At 53.7% G+C, this 22185-nt stretch overlaps 1 protein-coding gene across 2 annotated transcripts in view; it reads right to left on the bottom strand.

The window, feature by feature from the left end:
* Positions 1-9684: 9684 nt before the first annotated feature.
* The window catches only part of Myh9 (myosin heavy chain 9), a 57434-nt gene continuing 44933 nt past the window's right edge, over positions 9685-22185 (bottom strand). Inside the window, exons 25-41 of one of the 2 annotated variants that reach the window (XM_010613892.1) lie at positions 21634-21846; positions 21083-21227; positions 19765-19971; positions 19480-19584; positions 19080-19232; positions 18639-18887; positions 17386-17598; positions 17060-17272; positions 16663-16824; positions 14986-15114; positions 14066-14154; positions 13862-13985; positions 13392-13600; positions 12760-12868; positions 12493-12665; positions 11012-11149; positions 9685-10709 (exon numbers count right to left, since the gene is read on the bottom strand). In XM_010613892.1, the coding sequence (XP_010612194.1) occupies positions 11032-11149; positions 12493-12665; positions 12760-12868; positions 13392-13600; positions 13862-13985; positions 14066-14154; positions 14986-15114; positions 16663-16824; positions 17060-17272; positions 17386-17598; positions 18639-18887; positions 19080-19232; positions 19480-19584; positions 19765-19971; positions 21083-21227; positions 21634-21846 (2611 nt within the window). In that variant the 3' untranslated portion in view covers positions 9685-10709; positions 11012-11031. Of the gene's footprint in view, positions 11150-12492; positions 12666-12759; positions 12869-13391; positions 13601-13861; positions 13986-14065; positions 14155-14985; positions 15115-16662; positions 16825-17059; positions 17273-17385; positions 17599-18638; positions 18888-19079; positions 19233-19479; positions 19585-19764; positions 19972-21082; positions 21228-21633; positions 21847-22185 lie in introns of both variants that reach the window. The other variant, XM_010613884.1, reaches the window with a different exon arrangement.

The raw sequence follows: 22185 nt of genomic DNA, 5'->3' as shown, positions 1-22185 counted from the left end.
TTTCCTCACGGTCACCTGGCCGTGTCTCACTGAGCCCAGGGGAGCTTTGTGACCCATCCGTGTGCTCCTTCTTCTCTCTTCTGCTGAAGGTACAAGGGAGGGGAGCAGTCAGACACAACCCAGGCTCTACTGAGTCTCAACTGTGCAGCCTGGGGCCCATTCCCCAAGCTCTCTGAGCTCCTTTGGGGGACACTAATTCTATGGCAAAGATGTTCTGAGGATGAGGAAACTGGGCTTCCCGACTTACCAAGGAATCCTCCTCTGTCTGTGTGGACTCCACCCAGCCACCCAGAGCTGAGCAGATCCAGTTGCCAGCTGCAGGCTGAGGAGTGAGCAGAGTACCCTCGGGGTACATATACCCGGCAGGGCTCCCAATAGGGAAAATGAAACTCAAAATTTCTAGCAGCTCAGGAGTACACACCCTACATTCTACAGGCTGGTGCAACGTTCACCCCACCCTCCTGTGACCTCTGAGAGCAGCCAGCTCAGACCCCACCTGCCAGGTTCTCCCAGCCCAGCCCACCCTGGCTGTGGGAACAAAGACCAACCGCTGACAGATGGTGGGACCCTCCACAGACCATGCCCGTCACCCCGAGGATTGTAAGGAGCCCATCCGCCGTGCACACCCCACTCCCTGGCACACCTGCCTCCCCATCCCCCTTCAGCCTTGCACGGGCTCCCACGTGCCCTGCACCTGCTGCACCTTGGTTATGGCTGCTGTGGAATATTGTGTCCAAGGATTGGGGGACCGTGCTGGGGATGGAATCCAGGGCCTTGCAAACAGCTGCAGCACTGAGCTCCGCCCCCAGGCCCCATGCAGCTCCTAGACTAGCAGCTTAGCGGGCTCTTCCTCTAGGAGCACCTGCCACACCCGCTGGAGCTCTCGTGTGCGGCTCCCTCTAAGATCCCTCCAGCGTCAGAGTCCACTGCCCCCTGCTCTGCTCCCAGTTAGTGCCAGTGTTTGACACCAGACTGTGTCCTTTCTCCCTCTCAGAACCAGTACTGAGACCAAGTGCCCACTGAGCAATGAAGGAGACTTTCATTCTCGGTTGAGAAGTGGGAGCCAGACTCAAAAACCAACTTCTCACCTTGTTAGGGGTGGGGAAGTCATAAGGTAGAAAACAAGGTATAAAAATGAGGAGGGGGAAAGGGTGGACAACTGATTTCTTTTTCTGGAAATGGGTTGAGATTCTCCTGGAGCTTGGGCACCACCTCTTTTCATTTTGTTTATTGTTCTTTCTAGCCATGGCCATGGCCACTGTCCAAGGTCATAGCTCTGGGAGGAGGGAGCCATTTAGCACGCAAGTGGGGCTATAACGAAAGTAGAGGTTGCCTGGGGTTCACACTGACAGCCACCTCAAATCCCACCTCGTTCAGCTAAGGAAGGACCTCGGGCCCACAGGCATCCGGTCTTCAAAGATAAATCAGAATAACTAAGGGTAGAAAATTCGCTAGGCCAGCAGGCAGTGGAGGACGGGGCAGAGTACCAACACTATAGCACCTTCCAGGGTAGGGGCCACAGTCTGTCAAGTCTAGTGAGTCCCCGCAGCATCCTGCTTCACCCCAGGCAGCAGGAGCTGGGAGCAGGTGGGCCCCATAAACCAGCCTGGGCCTGTACTGCAGTGGACAAATGTCAGTGAGGCCACACGCTTACAGCCCCTGTGTGAGGAAGGGCAGAGAGGGACCACACAATGAAGCACACATCACAATTACCACTCTATTCGATTGCACTGCTACAATAACCCCAAAAAGGGCCAGACTTTTCCCTCATTTTTAAATAGGCGTATGATAGTTGTACATATTGACATGATCTGATTCTACAAGTGAGGAAACTGGGTAAAGAGAAAGACCGTGGCTTTCATTGGGAAAGTCAGAAGAGGAAGCAAAACTCAAACCTAGTTTGACCTTTGTACATTTGATATTCGTGGCTAGCCTTGTTTGTCTAAGGGAGTTGGGCTCTTTTGTTCATTGTTTTCTGTAATCTCTCTTCTCCCAATTCTTCCTTGTTTCACTAGCACACAACCCCCCCCAAACACACACACAAAGAAACACAGTGAGGTGCAGAACCTGTTAAAGATCCACACAGGCTGTGGCCCCTCGATGTGGATCCCCTAATCGGTGTGCAGTGGACCAGACGGGTTGAACATGGTCTCGTGGTGGAGCATCCAAAACTGAAGCTGCAGCTCAAGGCGGAACGCAGGGCTCCTATCTCCTGGAACGTGAGCAGAAACCATTCCACTGCGGATCCTAAGATCTGCTACACAACGCTTCAGCTCAGATGGTGACATGAAAAGAAAAGTCACCCAGGATGCCTGCAGCTCCAGAATTGGGGACATGACAAAAATCCTCGGTCTATACGAAACTTCTGCCACAGAGAAGGTGATCCTAACCCAGTGAGAAAGAGGCTCCGACACTGCTTTGAGCACCACACTGGCAAAGAGCACCACATTTCCCATGGAAAGCAGGGGGTCAACAGCCAAGGCCCCCGGGACCATGTTCTCCTCGCCCTGCCCCTCCCCGGGAGTGGTGGGCTTCACCCAGACAAGCTGCACACTGTGTTGAGTGCTCAGAAAATGGACCCCTTCTGCTACCCCTTTCTCTCCAGGCCACGGAAGGAAATGGGGTAAAAGTTACCATCTCAGCCATTTTTGAGGTGTGCAGTTCAGCAGCATTGGTTGCATTCACATTGTGGGACCACCATCGCCACCATCATCCCTGCAACTCTTCACCTTGCAAAACTGAAACTCAGCATCCCTTAAGTGATAACTTTACACGGGGAACATTGGTCTGGCTCAGGGATGAAGAAGTTTCCATCCATGGTTGTCCAGCTCCAAGGCAGGCACATCATGGCATAAGGGCGTGGACCAGAACCTCTAACCCCTTCTTACCTCAAGAAGCGGAGATCAAGGAACAGGCACCGAGAGAAGAGGCTGGGAGCAGGATGCACCCTTCAAAGGTGCACCCCAGGGGCCCTTTTCACCCAGACGGCCCGAGTTCCCGACACCCCATTCCTCATGACCCTGTCATGGCTGTAGGCTCCACCTTTGACCATTGTTGCCTTGGTGATGAAGCCTCAAGGCAAGAGTCTCTGGTGGACACTTCCTATCCAGACCATGACATCGACTACATCCCGGACTCCAGGAGCCGGACTTCTGCCATCGCAGCATCCAGGTGGTCCCCGCGGGCGCCAGCTGGGGCACGAAGAAGCTGCTGCAGGAGAAGTTCCCCAACACTTCGAGCCGCCTGCAGGACGTCAGCGAGCTGCTGGCCACGGTTCGGGCTGTGGGAGAGCGAGGCGGAGCCGGATGCGGGGCACAACATTCCCATTCCGGAGATGGTCCCCGGATGGCGCTGCAGCTCATCAAGATCCAGGAGGGCGTCGGCCGGGGCAGCGTGCCGTTCCACAGTTTCCCGCTCCAGACGGAGGAGGAGCTCCAGTCCATCCTGGCGGCTAAGGAGGAGAAGCGGAGGCTCAAGGCGCAGAGTCAGGAGCAGCAGGCCCAGAACGTACAGCGCGGCCCGCAAGAAGAGCCCGGCAGGCACGAAGAAAGCATGGGCTGGGGCTGAAGGGGACAGCGAGGCTGAGGACACTGGGGCGCCCGAGAGGCTCCACCTGGCCAGCGGCAGGAGGAGGACGAAGCCCAGCACTTCTGCCAGGCCGTGGACGAGGAGCCTGATGAGGACGTGTTCCCCAGGGCCAAGCGGAGACAGCTTGCCAGGCCCCCCGGGCAGAAAGCTGCAGGCGAACGAACAGAGGACAGGAGGCCTGGGTCAGGGCGCTGACCAGAGGCCACCCAAGCCCCACGGCGGGCCCTGCGGGACCCTGGCCAAGCTGGGACGCAGGGGGTGGGGAGTGCACGGGATCACAGCCAAGGTCGGGGTGGCCACCCAGGAGAGGAGCCTGAGCCCAGCCCTGAGAGCATGGGCGCCCCGGATTGGGGCCCGAGTGGCACCCCAAGGCACTCGGTTTTCTTTCACAAAGGAGCTGCTGTCCCTGCTTTACCCTGCAATAAAGGAGCAACCCTGAAAAAGCGGGGAGGATGCGCTCCATGTCAACAGCCCCTGGTGACCTCATGCGAAGGGGGAGGGGCCAGCAGTAGTCCCGGCTGTCAATAACCAGGCCACCAGCATCACATGCTCACATGCGGGACAATCAATCCTACTTGTCTTTCTTCAGATGGGAAAATCAAGCTTGGATAACTATCAATTTCAGAAAAGTTTAGACCTAAGTAGAATGATAACAAAATCAAACCCATAATCCTAATATTTTTATGTTGAAGTCAGTATAAATATAAATCTTTCTTTCTTTCTTTCTTTTAGAGGCAAGGACTTGCTACATTGTCTAAGCTGCCATTTTGGAGTCTCAGCTTCCTGAATAGCTGAGATCATAGGTCAAACCTGTTTAATCTTAATGCAGTTATAACGTTTATGAGAATGTGAAACATTGGTAGAGTGAACAAATAACTTTCGGAGACCAGTTTAAAACAAGTAACTGATTAATGAATTTACAGGCATGAGTTTAAGTTGGAAGGCTCTTTCCCAAGCACTGAAGGTGTTGCAAACGAGCTTACACCACCGAGAGAGGAAGCAGCTCCAGCTGAGTAGATCCCAAACCGGGAGTGTGGAGTGGCTGGTGGGACTGGGGAGGAGCTGTCAGAGTCAGCCAGGGACCAGGCAGCTCTTAGCATATGGCAAGAGCCATCAGTCTGCCCCCACACCATCTCCAGCAGGCAGGAGACCCAGGAGATTCTCTTCTGGCTCTGCTATTTTGCCAAATACAACCCTAAAAATATCACCTTGTTGCAATTGAAAAGTGTGCAGGTTCCCCTGAAAACATAGAATTACCATATGATTTAGCAATTTCCACATGATTCTGGCACGTGCCCCAAAGAATTGAAAGCAAAGATACAGACACGTGTACACCCACAGTCAGCGCCATAATTCATCAAAGTCCAGATATCCGTCAGAGGTAAATGCATAAGTGAGATGTAACCTGTGCATACACTGGAGTACTATTCAGCCTTAAAGAGGAAGGAACCCCTGACACATTCTGCAGCATAGATGAAACTTGACGACACCGTGCTATGTGAAATAAGCCAGACACCAAAAGACAAACCCTAGATGAGGCCACTTGAGTGTTACAGTAGTAAAACAGATTCAGGGGGTAAAGCGGTGGTTGGGGGGGAGCGGAATGGGGAATTATTAAGGGTAGAGAGTTTCCGCTTTGCAAGATGAAAAGTGTTCTAGGGATGACGGTTATGATGCTTGCAGGACAACATGAATCCAATCAATGCTGCTGAACTCTACACTTTAAAATGGCCAAGCTGGTAAATTCTATCTGGTATATACTTTACCACACTTAAAAGAATTTTTAAATCCTTTAAAATCTGAACTTTGCAGGAAAAAAAGCAACAGCACAGGAGGCCCTTACCACTTGCAAAGCATTTTTACACACATAAACCAATGCTTCAAACCCTGCGGTGAAAATGTTTATTACCCTTGGTTGCCAAAGAAGAAAAGTTCAGTGACATGACTCAGCAAGGAGTAGTAGAGCTGGGGTTATAACCAGGCCTTTTTGAATCCTGGTTTTTGTTTTCTGAACTAGGCCAGCACCCCAAAGGAAGTATAATAATCCTTAAAACCTTCCCGTGCTCTGAAAATGTGGTTTTCCCCCTAAATGCTCCTTGTTGGCTTGAGATGAATCACAACACATCAGACACCACTAGCGTTATTATCCAGATCCCACCTGGCTTAGGACCAATGGCCACGTGGAGCTGTGGGGGTGGAGGGTGCTGACTGTGCTCCCCACGTCCACAGGCCAGCAAAGCTGCCGGAAATGCTCACGTCACTGCTTGATTCAGATCCTGGGTCCTGCAACAACCAGGTCTTCCTTTCTGCCGAGAGCTGAAGAGAATATTCAGCATCAGACACCCCTGCCAGAATTCCTCTCCCCAAGCCTTTGGTTTGTGACTCAGTTTCCTTGTTGGTGGAATGAGGCCCAGGATGGTGTCTCCCTGGCAGTTCCTGGGAGATGACCTGAAACAGAGGAGGGACTGTGCTTGACAGGCAGCAGCTGCTCAATGAGCAAGAATCGCCCTCTTCTCAGCACTCCTTTTCTCTGAACACTGAGCAGCCATAGCACCTGCCTTCTCTCCTCTTATCTTCTCGGCACAGTCTCTAGAGAGCCTGCATCCCCACGTACAGCCAAGGAAACCAGCTCAGAGAATTATGACATCTTCCCAAATTCACACATGGCTGCCCATGGCTTCCCTTCTTTCACCACCAAACTTTACTATGGCCACTCAGGTTTTGAGTCACGGACACTTCCTTTTGGAAAATAAAAACTATAGATTCACAAGACAAAATAGTGCACTTACAAAAAAAAAAAATAGACAAAGGTTCTAAGTCCCCTTCATGAACATGAACATTGACTTTTGGTCCTGGTTTCTGTTTTGCTTTGAGACAGGATCTTGTTTTATGATTCGAGCTGGCCTTGAACCGTGTAGCTCAGGCTGGCCTTAACCTCAAAGCAATCCTCCTGCCTCAGTCTCCTGTGTGCTGGGATTATAAGTGTGTGCGACCCTGCCCAGCAGGACATTGACACTGGCACTGTACAATGAGCTAGATCACAGAGCTAACTGGAGTTTCACCAGGTTCTGCACGTGCTCATTTATGTGTGTTTGTTAAGAGTCCTTCTTTTATAGCTGATAGCCTGACCTGTCACCGGGGGATGCCCAGTCTCCTGATCAGGGAACAGCAGGGGGTGAAAGAATAATATACAAAAAATAAGGAACAGAGAATAAAGAATGATAGCTTATTACTTGGAGGGCCAGAAGTTGATCTTTAGCTCTATCCTGGCTAAAGACCACCTGATCTCAGCTCTGTCCTGGCCAAGACCATGAGCTCTGGATTAGTCAGTCTTTACCATTATACAACACAGCAAAGGGGTAAGAAGGCAGATGTAAGAACAGCAGAACTAGTGCACTAATGAGCCAGGCTGTAAAAGGGGAGCAACTGTGTATACTTGCTAAGGACAGGTCACGCTTAGCAAGGCACCTGTGCTATCTTGCACATCATAGCTAAGAAGCCACCTGCGTATTTTTTAGCTAACATTTGATCTTGGAGTGGCTGCACAGTCCTAATTCCCCAGCTGCAGTGTTCCCTTGCTATTTGTGACATCACAACCCCCAGGATCACCAAGACCTCATTTGTGACTGTCTGCAAACACCAGCCAAAAGGTCAATTAGCAATTCACACCTCGGCCTTGGAGTGACTTATTATTAATAGCTGAATTGATAAGCCAAATCAATAATATCTGAAGCCTGCTCAGCATGGTTTCAAGCTGGTCTCCTGCATCCTTCGACACTTTATCCCATGTCCAAGTTCACAGAACCATCGTGACAAGAGTTTTCTGTCACCACCAAGTGACTCCCTGATGTCAATCTTTCAGAGCCCCTTGCTTTCCCTAAACCTTGGAAACCCCTAAACTTACCTGTGCATTCTCTATAATATTGTTATTTCAAGAAAATTTTATACATGGAATTGTTACCAGTCAGCTGAGTGTTCTTCCCCTCAATTCAGACAGAAATCATAATAGGAAAGAGTGCAGCCCTTGGTGGTAGCAGGCCTGGGCTCTGAGTGTGAGTGCCTAAAAGTTCTCAGTGTCATTGCTCTTGCAGCAGCCCCTGCAACTACTTGGAGCTCTTCTTGCAGCTCCCAGCCTCAATGGAGCTCTCCATGGGTCCTGCCAGTTGGCACAGGTTTCTGTCAGTTGCCACTGTTCTTCTTTCATCACTTTTTGGAACTTATCAGCCCACTCAGTCCATTCTACCCAAGATTCACAAGTAGACATCAGGAGCAGGCAGGCAAGACCTTTCTTAGGACCTGGGCTGCGTCACAGGGGGACAGTGGAGAGAGCCCCTGGCAACAGCCTGAGGGGTATGAGGGAGTGTTGCTTATGGAGGGGGTCCCTGCATGCAGTTTCCTGCATACTGCAGACCTATTCGGGGGGCAATCTGAAGGTTACAGGATGGGTCATCTGGGATAGGTGCTGTGACCAAGGCAGACATCTTCCAAGTACAGGTGAAACGTCTAGGACTGCTCCTCAAGGGTTCAAGTATTGAATGTTTGCCCTCAGGGTGCAGTGCTGGGAGGCAATGGGACCTTTGCAAGACGGGTCCTGCTCTGCGCTGCTCTCCTGCCTGCCCAGGTGATCTCTCCCTTGCACTTACACTCTTGCCATGCTGCCAGCCACCATGTGATGCAGGCACAGCGGCCCCACCAGAGCCTGTACAATGCTAGTGGACTTTCAGCTCCCAAAACTGCAAGCTAAATAAACTTGTGACACCAGCCTCAGATATTCCACTACAGTAACAGAAAGTTAGCTGACATAAGCAACGGAGGAAACATCATCCCGAGTCAGGAGCAAACCCTCAGGAAAGGGGCAGCATCTACTGAGTTCCACCCAGGACACACTGCAGGGTGGAAAGGAAGCACAGACCACTCACCTGCAAGGGACTTGGGATCAGTAACCCCTCCTGCGTGGAGGATGGGTCAGGCAACCAGGGCACTGCCCACCCTTTGCTGGTCCAGTGAAGACCAAGAATGTTACCCGCGGGCCCCATGATATAAATGGACAAAAGGACAGAAACGCTGACAAAACCAGTGGAGCCCTGTAATTCCAGCTGTGGGTTCAGAACACACACATTCGTCATGATGACTTGAGTGTTCATATTGAATACATTAATGCAGAAGTTTTTTAAGTCGGGTCTGCTGTGGGCATGAAGATGTGCATTTCTAACACCTTCTTGGGTGCTGCTGCTGCTGCTGCTGCTGGGCTGGGGTCTCCACTTTGAAAAGTGCTGGCTATACCAAGCCAACTCTAATCCAAAATGCATCTTTGGAGTTAAAAAATAAACAGCTAAGGATGAGAAGGCAGAATTTACGAGAAGAGCAACGAATGGCCAGTCCCTTCGTTAAAGCATCAAAATGCAGGGTAAAACTAAAATAAAGAAAATCATACTGTATCAGCTTAAGAATGAGCAGGTTACTGATGAAACCAAAAAGATGACCATGAAAACAGACAATATGTAAGTCAACATGTGATAGAAGGTGGCCCCAGCACAGTCTGATTCTCTCCACTGGGGACTCGGATTAGATGGAGACACGGGGTCCTGATCAGTCTGTCTGCTGTGTCTTTTGACTTCTCTTTCGTATTTTCTTTGCCTAGCATTATGGATCCTTTTTATCATCCCTTCCAATCTGCTGTGTCTTTTGACTTCTCTTTCGTATTTTCTTTGCCTAGCATTATGGATCCTTTTTATCATCTCCCTTCCAACTCACTTTTTCACACTCTACTTAAAAGCACCGACCTGTGTGCTACTGGCCCTGTACAGAGCCTCCCAGGAGGCCTGCTTGCTGCCCTCCCCTCCCGCTTCTGCCTCTCCTCGGGCGCAGCCCTCCCTACCCCAACCTCCACACCTCCTGGGGTAGAGAAAGATGACCCCTGTGGCAGGGGAGAGACGGCCCCTCACCAATGCCGGTGGCACTGGCCCTGAGGACTTCACTGATTGCCCAAAGCCCTCCCCATTCGAAATTCTGGCCAGGTGAGGTTAGGGTTCTCCTGGGTCCACAGCACAGCCCCTCCAAGCCACCCTCCCCGCAGATGGACACCACAGACGCGGCTCGTAGCACATGGTACTCTTTATTGTGACGCTCAGTGGAAAACATCTGTAAACCAGCTTACTGTAGTGGTGACAGCTGCAACACATGCTAAGGCACTTTTATTATATAAAAAGGGGGTGGTCGGATTCCGGAGTTCCATTCACTCCTTTGAGACAGCAACTGGGACCTGAATTCAGAGCTTTTTAGGCCTATGTAGTAGCTTCATGATTTGTTGAGTTTGTTTCCTTAAAAAAAAAAAATGCCTTCTTGCCATAAGTAAGTCTAAATGCAGCATATACATAACAGTTAGAAATACAAGTAAATTCAGCAACCAGTGTAGACCAGTGTAGGACAAGCTACTCTCTTCTAAACATGGTTCCAAAGGAAAGGCAGTGATAGACTCAGAATTGTATCATTTATTACAAGAAGGGGAGAAAAGAAAACCTTTTTTTCCTTTCAAAAACATCTGTGCAGGTGGCAGGATTTTAAACTGTACTGAATCAACGGTGCAGATAAGCCGCCCTGGGGCCCCAGCCCTAGAAGGCACAGGATCAGGCAGAGGCCATCAACCTTCTCTGGTGCTCTGGCTGCCAGATCTGGGACAAGTCCCTTAACCATTAAATATATTTGGTCCCCAAGAGTGTTGGGAGAAGCCACCGGAAGGCTGCTGGCCTTTCCTGCATGGCCGACGCCCTGTCTGCTCGGCCCCGATGCAGAGGCAGGCTGCCCTCGGCAAAGGAGGGGAGGTGGCATTGCACTTGAGACATCTTGGAATCGGGAGGGGCAGAGACAGTGGCACTGCCCGGAGGGGGTGGGGAGAGCCTCCCTCTCCCCCACATTCTGTGCCCTGCACAGAGGTGGAGTCCGGGACCGCTCCTTCTGGACCACTCAGGGCCCAGGAGAGCGGGGGGCCGATGCAACAGAGGCGTGAGGTCACCACTTGTGATTGCCAACTGCAGACAAGGGAGGAGGGAGGAGGAGCAGGTGGCGAGGCAGGGGGAAGGTCACAGCACTTCTAGGTGTCGGGCTATCAAAATTCCTTTAGTCTGAAGAAAAATAGATTCATAGAAAACTCTGGCGGCCGCCCCCGCAGCCTGCCCACCTTGCCTCACCGCTGGTGCTTTCAGGCAAGAGAGGGTACAGACCTGTGGTCACGCTTTCCGGGCATGGGCCCTGGCCCTGACTCTTTGGTATTGGATTCTCGGAGAGGGGAGGGGCTGCAGGGCTGCAGCAGAGGAAGCCAATGCCCTCAGCTGGGCTGGGGGAAGGGGTCTCGGTCACGGCAGTCCCGAGGCAAGGCAGGGCGCTGCGGGGGCAGGGAGAGGTGTGGAGTCATCTGTCCACCCACCCAGGAGGCAGAGAAGCGGCCTATTCGGCAGGCTTGGCCTCGGCCCCATCCGCTTTGCCATCCACCTCCTCGTCTGAGCATTCACCAGCGCCTTTCCGGGCCATCCGGCGGGGTACGACAAAGGGCATGTCCCCGCGCCTGCGGGAAAAGGCAGAGGGTCAGCAGGGCCCTGTTGAGGGGCGGCAGCACAGGGCACTGTCAAAGCCAACGTTAGAGAGAGTCTGGGGACTGCCCGTTCCCATGAGGGAGAAGCAGCACTGCGCGTGGGGCGGCATCGCTGTGGGTGGGACAGGACACCTGGGGGAGCCAGGCAGCCCGCAGACCACTGACACATCAGTGCTCCTCACACCAGCACAAACGGGTCAGAAAAGCAGGAGGGAGGCAGAACAGCAGATGAAGCTGTCTCCTGTAACGGGCGCCCCTCCCAGCAAACTCCCTATCAATCTAGGGGAGGGGAGGGCAAGTTGTAGTACTTGCACCACAGTGCAGAGCCCTGGGCTCCATCCTGCTTCAAAAGACAAAACAAAACAGGTGGAGGCAGGAATGACTGTTTACACAGGACACAAAGACAAGCATCTTCAGATCAGAGCTTAGAAAATGCATACTAAAATACGGATGACCAAGTCTGGTCTTTCTGCTCTTATGCCTTAAAAATAGGCCCCAGCCACAAATGGTGGCACATACCTATAGTCCCAGCTACTCAGGAAGCTGAGGCAGGAAGATCATGAGTCTGAGGGCAGCCAGGGTTACATAACAAGACCTGCTCTCCAAAAAGAGGGGCAAGTGTGGTGTTGCACATCTGTAATCCCAACTACTTGGGAGGCTGAGGCAAGAGGATCAAGTTAGAGGCAACTTAGCAAAACCCTTGGCTCAAAGAAAAGATAAAAAGGATTGGGGATATTGTTCAGCAGTAGCGAGCTTGCCTTGAACACACAAGGTCCTGGGTTCCATCACCAGTACCACCAAAGAGAATGGTGGGAGGAGGAATGAGAAATGATATTTTTGGAGAAAGAGATGTCCTGCTGCAACCACCTGATCCCTCTGGGATGCTACCCGTCCCTGAGGGGTGCTCAGCAGTTCCCCAACATTTCCATGTACCACATGTCAGGGCTGGCATGCACCCTGCAGGTATTTTTTTCCTAGGTGCCTAATATGTGCTAGGGATGCAGCCAGGTGGCCTCTAGCAACTTCTGATTCAAAACTCCCAACCTGGAAATGTCCTCGTCAAGCTTGGGGCTTCAGGAAGGTGGACTTTTAACACTAGTTGGGAATAAATTACCAGGAGTTTCCCGTGTGTTCCCAAGGCTGGGCTGAGGCCGCGGAGCGAGCAGAACCCGTGAAGGGCACGCATCGCTCTACAATGGGCACCTTCCGGACACATCCCTGAACACTGCCCATAAGCCTGGGCTGAGAACAGGGACGGCGTGGAGGGGACTCTCCGGACCGTGCTGCTCGCACGCACGGCAGTTGGCATGGCTCACCTCAGCTTGTTCTTCAGGGAGCTGACCTCACGGTTCATGGCGTCGGCCGTCTCTGTTGCGTCCTCCAGCTCACGCTGCAGCTTCCGGCGTGAGGCATTGGCCCTCTGGGCCTCTTCCTCAGCCTCCTCTAGCTGCCGCTTGAGCTGCTTCAGGCGCGTGGACGCCTTGTCAGCCTGTGGAGACAGGCGGCCAGGGGACCTGGTTAGGGGCTCTGGGCGTGGGGCCAACGTCCCATCCATGCCCTGGCAAGCTCTGCCGCACACTCACCTGGTCCTTGTACTGCTCCGCGTTCCTCCGCTCGTCATCCACCTGCAGCAACACGTCCTTCAGCCTCTTCTCGGCCCGGCGCACCTGCTTGGAGGCTGCCTGGCGCTCCCTGTGTGGCACAGACACGTGGCTCAGGGAGTGTGGCCAAGAAGCCACAAGTTGTTGATCTCACAGGGTGACCTCGAGGCCGAGGTGCAGGTCATCCCTGCACACCCGCGTGGTGCTTTGTCTTCGAGGACAGGCACTGTGATGATCCCCATTTTACAGACGAGGCGACTGGGTCCAGAGAGGCCATGATATCCTCAAAGTTCGGCAAGGAAAGGGGGAAACAGAGGTCTGGGACTCAGTGAGATCCCCACTCCCTCCCAAGAAGTCTCAGTCTCTCCAAGACCACAGATGGCTGACCAGGTGGGCAAGACACTGCACCTTTCTTTACTGCAGCCCTCAAGGGCAACCCTGGACTCCTAGTCAAAGCCCCAAACCCCCTCCGGCAAGAAGGACAAGGACTGCCCTGCATGGAAGACAGCCTCTGGACCTGGGACGCTGAGGACAGGACCACAGCAAGGCCTACGGCTGTTCCAGGGGCAGCCAGGAAGACTGCCGTTGCCAACTCGGGCAAGTGGGAAACATACTTGGTCTCGTTGTCCAGCTGCTCCTCCAGCTGTGCGATCTTGGCCTCAAGGGCAGTGATGGAAGCCTTGTACTTGGACTTTACAGTGCTCTCCATCTCCTGCAACTTGACCTTGAGCTCCTTGTTCTGGCGCTCCAGCTGCTGCCTGGCATTCTCGTTCTTCTGGGCATGGCTGCGCTCCAGGTTCAGGTCAGTGTTGGTCTGGTCAATCTGCAGGAAGGAAAACCACTGGCCTTGAGGTGGGCTGCAGGAAGGGGGCAGGAAGATCCCACCCGGCCCTGGGGTCGGAGATCTCATCTCCCCCAGGAAGGAGTCTGTCCATGAATAGGGGCCCAGAGACATTTCCCAGAAGCCACCAGGAAGCAGTGTGCCCTCAGCCTCTGCCAGCTGCTGCCTCCATCTGTGCGAAGAGCTCAGACCCAGGGCTGGGAGCCCTGGTGTGGAAGGCAGCCCAGCCACCCTGGTGCCCACCTGCAGGTTGGCCTTCTTTAGCCGGTCGTTGATCAGCTCTGTGTTGCCCTGCTCCTCCTCCAGCTCCTCCTCCAGCTGGGCAATGCGGGCCTCCAGACGTCGCTTCTCCTCCAGTGCCAGGGCTCTGGGGAGGATGGGGAGGAATGAGGGCCTGCAACGGGGGAAGACACCCCAGCCCCATCCCCGGCTCCTCACTCGGCTCACCCTTTGCCGCTGCTGTTGGCAATTTCGTCCGCCAGCTCATCCCGCTCCTGCTGGGCCTGGCGCTTGGCACGCTCGGCAGCTGCCAGTTCCTGCCACAAGGACCCAGATGTGACCCATCTGCCATGGGGCTGCCATGGCCTCCTCCCCCAGCACTCCACAGACACCTTGCGGCACTGCCCTCCCAAGCCACAGCTCTCCTCTCTTCCACAAAGCCCTCCTTCCTGAGCCCCCTGTCTGAGATCACAGCTTAAAAACCACATGTTCACAAAACCCCTTCAAGTGCAAGGAATCAAGTCAGGTGTCAGGGACATAAGAAACATCCAGGCCTAAAAGAGGGGACAAGTGGACAGATCCTCAGTGCTGGCTGCTTCGCACTCCCGGCAGACCAGGGGTCAGGGATGTAAGCCCAGGCTAGAGCCTGAGTTCACTTCACACCAGGTGCACGGGACAGGTTTCACTCTGAGGGAGAGGGAGCCTGCACAAGGGCCACAGTGACAGTAAAGGGAAAGATCACCTGAGCCCAGGAGAGCAAAGGAGAAGGTTCTGGCCTCAGGGCTCGCTAAGCACCTCGTAGGCCAAAACATCAAGCTGTAGGAGACTCTCTAGTCCAGTATGCTTCACGGCGTAGCTGCCACGAGACTGACAGGGCAACCAAAGGAACATTCAGGCCCTCGGGAGGGCACAATCCACAGCAGCAGGTATGATCACCACAAGGCCTCGCAACATGGCCTGAACTGTCACAATTTCACGGCCACACACAATGAGCACACCAGGGACCTGGCGACAGAATGAAGTCTGCAGGGAGCCCTTCCGGGAAGCTCTGGAGTTTGCTGCCTTGCTTCCAGCCCTCCCATTGACTAGGGCAGATGGGCAACGGCTCCGAGCTGTCACCTGCTGGATGTCCCTGGGGCCCAGCTCACCTCCTGCAGCTGAATCATCTCGGCCTCCATACTCTTCAGCTTCTTCTCGTTCTCCTTGGCCTGCGCCAGGATCTCCTCCCGGGAGGCGCGCGTGTCATCCAGCTCACGCACGCAGTCCTTCATCTGGGCCTGGGAGGGCAGGAGAGGTTGGCACTGCCACCCACATCCTACCCGGTCTGGCCCTTCCACCCCACACCCCAGAGGGGGACCTGCTGTTAGCCCACTGTCGTATTTAACCAACGGGAAGTATGAAAGGGCGGAGGAATTAACTAAAGACCAGCTCTGCATCCCTTACCCTTTCACTCTCATGTGACATCAGGATTTACAAAGCATGTTTGTTTTTTTTTGTTTGTTTGTTTTTGGGTATTTTTGGTACCAGGGATTGAACTCTGGACCTTGCACTTATGAGGCAGGTGGTGGCACCACTGAGCTAAATCTCTGGCCCACAAAGCATGCTTTTGACAGTGGTGATCACTGGATATGTATTAGCCCCGCCGCCCTTTCTTATTTCCAATTAAATTAAATCTGGTGCTCACAGCACTGCACAATGCAAACCCACAATGAAAACTCCACACCCAGGCCAGCCCAGTTACAAGTTAGGAAACTCCCTTCCTGCCAGGCTAACCCAGCAATAAAGCAGGGAACATGCTCCCTTCTGTCGTTCTGCCGTTGCAATCCTAATGATGTGTGTCAAGCTGCCTTTTTCTTTTGCAGGCAAAAGTCACACTGGGATTCCCTGAACCAAACGGTATGGCTCCTGCACATAGCCAGTCTGTGCCAGTTAAAAACACTACCGGGATTTACACAATCCATGGCTCACAACCCCGCCCACAGCCAATTTTCTTTAACTTATTCTTATCAATGGCATACTGAACACAATGGACCCTCAGAGCAGCTCTCTGGTACCAGGGATCGAACTCAGGACCTTGTCCTTGTGAGGCAGGCAGCAGAATCACTGAGCTAAATCCCCAGCCCCTCAGAGCAGTTTCTAATGTGCTCCTTTTAAATTCCTGACAAGGTGGAAATGTCCCAGTGTGTGTCCCTTCAGCTCAGAGTTTCTGATCACTATCCACTGGGTCAGTACCTGGTTTCTTTTGGAAATGTGCATTCAGTGGTCACCTTCCCTGAGCCTTCTGCATGTCTAAATTCGTACCTGTTTGCTTTTTTTTTTTTGTACTTGGGTGCAGTTTCTAATGTGCTCCTTTTAAATTCCTGACAAGGTGGAAATGTCCCAGTGTGTGTCCCTTCAGCTCAGAGTTTCTGATCACTATCCACTGGGTCAGTACCTGGTTTCTTTTGGAAATGTGCATTCAGTGGTCACCTTCCCTGAGCCTTCTGCATGTCTAAATTCGTACCTGTTTGCTTTTTTTTTTTTTTGTACTGGGGATTGATCAGGACCTTTCCCTTGTGAGGCAGGCAGCAGAACCACTGAGCTAAATGCTCGGCCTTGCTGCTCTTTTGACGAACTACTCAGTCACTGATCTCATTGCAGCTTTGCTTTCAGACTACTCTTTCCACTCAGCTCTGGGCCTGAGACTGTCGGTGAATGGGCTTAGTGCACCCACAACCTTGCTCACAGAGGGGAAGGCAGCCACCCCCAGCCTGCACCGGTTTCCCACACAGGCCCAGTGGACCCGCGTCCAGCACTCCGCACAGACTGGCCCGGCCTGGCCTCACCTGCAGCTTCCGCAGCTGCTTGATGGCTTCCTCCCGGTTCTTGTTGGCCGTGTCGATGTGCGCCTCCAGGTCCTTCAGGTCCATCTCCAGCTTCTTCCGGGCGGCCACTGCCATTGAGCGCTGCTTCTTCTCATCCTCCAGCTCTGCCTCCATCTCCCGCACCTGGGGAACCCCAACAGCTCAAGAAGCTGGGCCACATGTGGACCTCACTCTAGGCCTGAGCCCCGGTGCACGCAGGACAGTCTTGGAGGGTCTATGTACCTAACAGAGTGAGTCACTGAGCTGTGGGGCAAAGGAGTGGGACATGGGGCTGTGGAGGGAGTGGACCAGGAGCCCTGCACAGCCAGGTGAAGCAAGGAGGCCTTGGCACCTCTGCCTGGGGCAGGGAGGCACACACCTGTCTGACCAGCTGCTTCTTCTTCTCCTCGCTCTGCTCATCGCGGCCCTGCAGGTCCCGCTCAAACTGGGCCTTCATGGCCTGCAGGTTCACCTCCAGCCGCAGCTTGGCATCCTCAGTGGCCTGCAGCTCATCCTCCAGCTCCTCAAGCTGGGTCTTCATCTCTTCCACCTGCTGCTCCAGGGCCCGCTTGGACTTCTCCAGCTCGTGGACCTGAGCCCAGGTGCCCAAGTGAGGCCAGAAGCGTGGACAGGTGTATGCAACCTGGCCCCAGGTGATGCCCCACCTGGTGCCCCCCCAGGCCCCTTGGCCCACCCAGCACTCACACTCTTGCCCACGTCGTCCTTGGAGCTCATGAGGTCCTCCATCTCTGTGCGGAACTGCTTGTTGAGGCGCTCCAGCTCTGCCTTCTGCTCCATGGCCTCCTCCAGCGCCCGGGCAAGTGACAGCGCCTTAGTCTCCTTCTCACGGGCCTCCGCCTCGGCCCGGTCACGCTCCTCAGCATACTTGGCGGAGATGGTTTTCTCCTCAGCCAGGAGCTGGAAAGAAGCACACACCATGAGGCCAGGGCGTGGACAGCTGTGGACCACTGCGGGCACTGCAGCCAGCTCCAGGCTCTGCGGGAAATGAGGACCTGGATGCGGGGTCTGAGAGGTGCCAGGCCCAGGACGCGCAACTCAAGCCTGCTCCCAGGAGCTGGTTGGATCGGACGATGACACAGTCACAGTGTAGTGCCTCCCTGTCGCAGAAGCCACCATGTCTTAACCTCTGTTTCATTGTTATCACTGAGTAATGCTGATCCTGAATGTCACATTGTGCCCCTTCCACAGGCCAAAGGAATCATTCATTTGTAAAAGCCCTGAACAATGGGTTGGGCTTTTTCTTGAAGAGAACATGAGTCTAGCTGCTCTGAAGCCCAAATCCCATGTGCAGCCTCCAAAAATGCCATCAGCCCCTCCAGTGTCTGTCTCTGCACGGACCCACCCCTGGCTCTACCTGGTCTCTGCCTTCCCCTCCCCTCTGCCTCGCTCTTCGATGCCACGGGTTGGTGACTTTCTTCACAAAGGGTTCAGAGTCTTCCTTAGACTCTGTACGTCCTATAGTCTGTAGCAACTACTCAACTCTGCTACTACAGCATAAACAGCCAGAATCAACATGAACATGGGCATGGTTGTGGCGCATGTTACGAAACAGTGGTGAGCTGGATTTGGCTGTAGTTTGCTGGCGTCCTGATTTACTTATTCTATTATTCTACCTGGCCCTGGTGTCTGCACCTCGGTAGCTGTCTTGACTCAAATAGATATGAACATGTACATAAAACATTTTAAATACTAACACCAGTCCATTTTAGAATTTTAGAGTTTAAAAAAAAAAGCAAGAGGGCCAGGGATTTAGCTCAGTGGCTCCACTGCCAGACTCACAAGCACAAGGACCTGAGTTTGATCCCCAGTACCAAAAAAAAAAAAGCGAGAGAAAGGGAAAGGCCACTCCTGAGCCTATCACTGCAGACTCTGAAGTGGCCTTGCCCTTGGCTGTGGGCTGGAGAGAGGGATGCAAGGACCAAGCCGTGACCACGCACCTGGTCGAACTTCTTCTGCTTCTTCTCCAGGTTGGAGGCGCTCTGCCGCTGGTGGTCCAAGTCCACCAGCAGGTCGTCCAGCTCCTGCTGCAGCCGAGTCTTGGTCTTCTCCAGCTTGTCATAGGCAGCCACCTTCTCTTCATGCCGCTGGCTCAGGCCCTCCAGGTCCTTCTGGAGCTTCCGCTTGGCTTCCTCAGCAGTCTCCAGGCACCCCACACCATCCTCCATCTTCTTCTTCATGTCGGTCACCTGGACGGGGCAAGGAGTAAGGAAACACACAGAGGGCGCCTGTTCCAGACACACCTGGTCTGGGGACACCTGGAAGCTGACTGCCATATGGTGAGGGGAACCAGCGAGCCAACCCAGTTACAGAATCTGCCCCACCATTTCCCCCTTCCACGAGGGCAAGGAAAAGGTACTTCTGTGGAGGGGCAGCCACACCTGGGCCTGGAGGGTGGCAATCTGCTTCTCCAGGTTGTGCTTGGCTTCCTCCTCCTCCTCCAGCTGTTCCTTGAAGGAGTTCTTCTCATCCTCCATCTGCTTCAGCTTGGTGCTCAGGCTCAGCTTCTGCCGGTTCTCCTCCTGCAGCAGCTCCTACTCAGAGGGGACAGGGACATGGTGCTCAGGGACACAGTGCAGAGCTCTCAGGCCCACACCCAATGGGAGGGAGGACCAGTCTGACTTAGGGGACGGCCATGGAAAGAGCCGGTGGCAGCTGGAGGAGAGGGTGTGAGATCAGATGTGCTCTGTGACAAAAGCTCAGAGGTCCAGCAGCAAAGGCCACGCAAGAACAGGGTCCTTCTGCGAAGGCTCCAACTGCCAGGGCCTGGCCCCATCCTACCTGAGTGTCCTGCAGCTGGGACTCCAGTGCGGAGAAGTCCTTGGTGAGCTTGCTGGACTTGCTGTCAGACTGGTTGAGAAGACCGGTCACATTGTCCAGCTCAACCTAGGTGGGAAGAGAAAAGCAAGCAGGGTGAGCTGGACTAGAGTCAGCATCGGACCACAGAGGCCCCGCTGAGGAGCCAGCACAGGCAGAGGGGGAGAAGTTCTCGCCCTGTGGGTCTGGGCCACAACCCAGCTGGTGCCGAGGGCCCCAAGCCCAGGCCAGGGACCACAGAAACCTCACCTGCAACTTGGTGACTTTGTCGGCCAGCTCGGTGCGCACGCGCTCCCCCTCGTTGAACTTGACCTGCAGCTCCTGCAGCTGGGCCTCCACCTTCTTGCGCTTGTGCTCTGAGTCCCCCTTGCCCTGCAGCAGGACCTTCACCTCGTTGGACAGTTCACCCCGCTCATTCTCCAGGCTCTGCTTCGCCTTCTCAAGGGTGGCTTTCACCTGGGGACAGGGCGAGGACACAAATGGGACATCTGGGCCCTGCCATGCGGCTGGCTGCTTTTTCCAGCATCACTAAAGCACCACCTGCTCTAGGTTGAGAAATTGCTGCCTCTGCAGCAAAAGTGACAAATTCAGGAAAAGCTGCCCTTCTCTCTCAGAGGGTAGGTAAGAGATGATTCTCACCTCTGGGGACCTCAGCTTTCCAAGCTCTAAGACAATTCCTGCCCAGTCACCCTCTGGACAGAGGGAATATTCAGGGGAGAGGTGTTGCAGGTGCTCTGATTCTAACAATATTTATACTACAATAAACTGTTCTTAGACTCCCAATAAAGCTTCTCTGAAACCCGATGTTCATAGGAATAACGTAACGCTCCTTTAAAATACAAAGGTGGTGCTTACAAGATAAATGCAACCTTCCCATCCTGAACTGGACAAGAGTGAGTCCAACGGCTGGCTGAGTGACAACACCGAGACCGAGGAAGGCAGTCACACCTGGCCCGGTGCAGAGCAGTAAGAAGACAAACGGACGGTTCTAAATATATTTTACCGCTGCCTTGTGGAAGAGCTGGGGCCACAGGAGGCAGAACCTGTCCTGTCAGAGAGCTGCCTGGCCAGGAGGCCCACTGGATGGATGTCACCAGGGCTTCCCAGTAAGAGGGCAGTGCACTGCTTGCTGGAAGTGGACACGAGAGGACTCCACCGTCAGAAAAGGGAGCACTAAGCCCTCTGACATTCAGGCTCAGGGTCACTCTGATTCCTTGACATTTTCTGGTCTGGCAGGATATGCACGCTACCAACAACATACTGTATTTATCCCTTACTATCTAAGAATTTTACGTCTTTAGCAGCTCTAAGCCTTAGATAATCATATCAGACAGACAGTCCTATCATTACCCTCCTTTCCAGACAGAGAAACTGAGGCACAGGTGTTCTTATGTGCCCAGGTGACTCAGTGATTAAGAGCTGGAGCCAGGCCTCAGACACGGGCAGTCTGACACCTGAACCACTCTGCAGGACCAGTTTAGACTGCAAGGCCCGGAGTGCTGAAGGTCAGTGGAGGCCCCACCCCGGAAGAAGCCCTCCCTGCCAGAAGGCTGGGGAGGCCCCGCACCCGCTTGGTCTGCTCCAGCTGCTCCGCCAGCTCCTCCACAGCCTGCGAGTGCTTTTGCCTCATCTCCTGAATCTGGGCCTCATGGGTCTTGGCCTCCTCCTCCAGGGTCTTCTTCAGGATGTTCACTTCCTGCTCGCGCTTGGACCTGGATGGAGAGACACCCTGAGTGAAGCTGAGGATGCTGGATGGTGCTGCCCTGGGCTCTTCCCTGACTGCAGGGAGGCTGGTGAGGGGCACAGCACTCGTCCACACTGGCCTCCCTCTTTGGTCATCCAAGCCACAGCCACAGCTCACAGACACACCCTGTAGCACCTTCTGTTCCTTTGCAGCCTCAGGACCTGCCCTTGTATTAGCCCAAACTTTGACTCAACAGGCTTCCCTTTTGTAGAGAAGCTGCTCAGGAAACATCAACATCCAAGCCTTCTACGTAAGGCCAGCTGTGTGCAAAAGGCCTGGCTCCATCCCTCCAGCCCAAGGCCTCCCTAGTCCCTCCCCACTGCCCTGCCCCAGCCACATCCTCATGGCCTTGGCCAGGCAGCCCCACAGCACACCTGAGCTCCTGCTGGGCAGCTGTGGAATCCAAAGTGTCCTCCAACTCTGTTTTCAGAGCCTCCAGCTCTTCCCCAAGATCCCGTTTCTGCTTCTCAGCTTTGTTCCTAGAAGCCCGCTCAGATTCCAGGTCCTCCTGGAGTTCAGATATCTGAGATTCCAGTTCCCTAATCTTCTTGAGGGCCATATTCTTCTGGGCAGCTTCTTCTTCCACTCTGCCAAAAAGATCAGTAACGTCAGTATGAAGCCACTGTCCCCTTCAGAGAGCAGAGTCTGCAGAAGAGGCTTGGGGAAGCAGCCAAGGCCACATCTGGCAGTCACAGTCGCAGCACTTGGGGTCACTCTGCACAGCGACACGCAAGGCATCCCCCCAAGATGGAAGAGCAGTAATACTCAAGAGCTACAAAACAGAGGAACTGCTATTTCAACTTCCAGATTAAGATTCACGGCTTTAGGGCTGGGGATTTAGCTCAGTGGTTCCTCAGCCTGCCTCGAAAGTGCAAGGTCCTGTGTTTGATACCCAGTACCAAAAAAAAAGAAAAAAAAAAAAAAAA

The sequence above is a fragment of the Fukomys damarensis genome, unplaced genomic scaffold (assembly GCF_012274545.1).
Source record: "Fukomys damarensis isolate Sample0158 unplaced genomic scaffold, DMR_v1.0_HiC HiC_scaffold_19, whole genome shotgun sequence".
Classification (NCBI taxonomy): Eukaryota; Metazoa; Chordata; class Mammalia; order Rodentia; family Bathyergidae; genus Fukomys; species Fukomys damarensis.
Note: the sequence above shows the minus strand (reverse complement) of the source record. Positions and strands in the feature narration are given on the sequence as shown.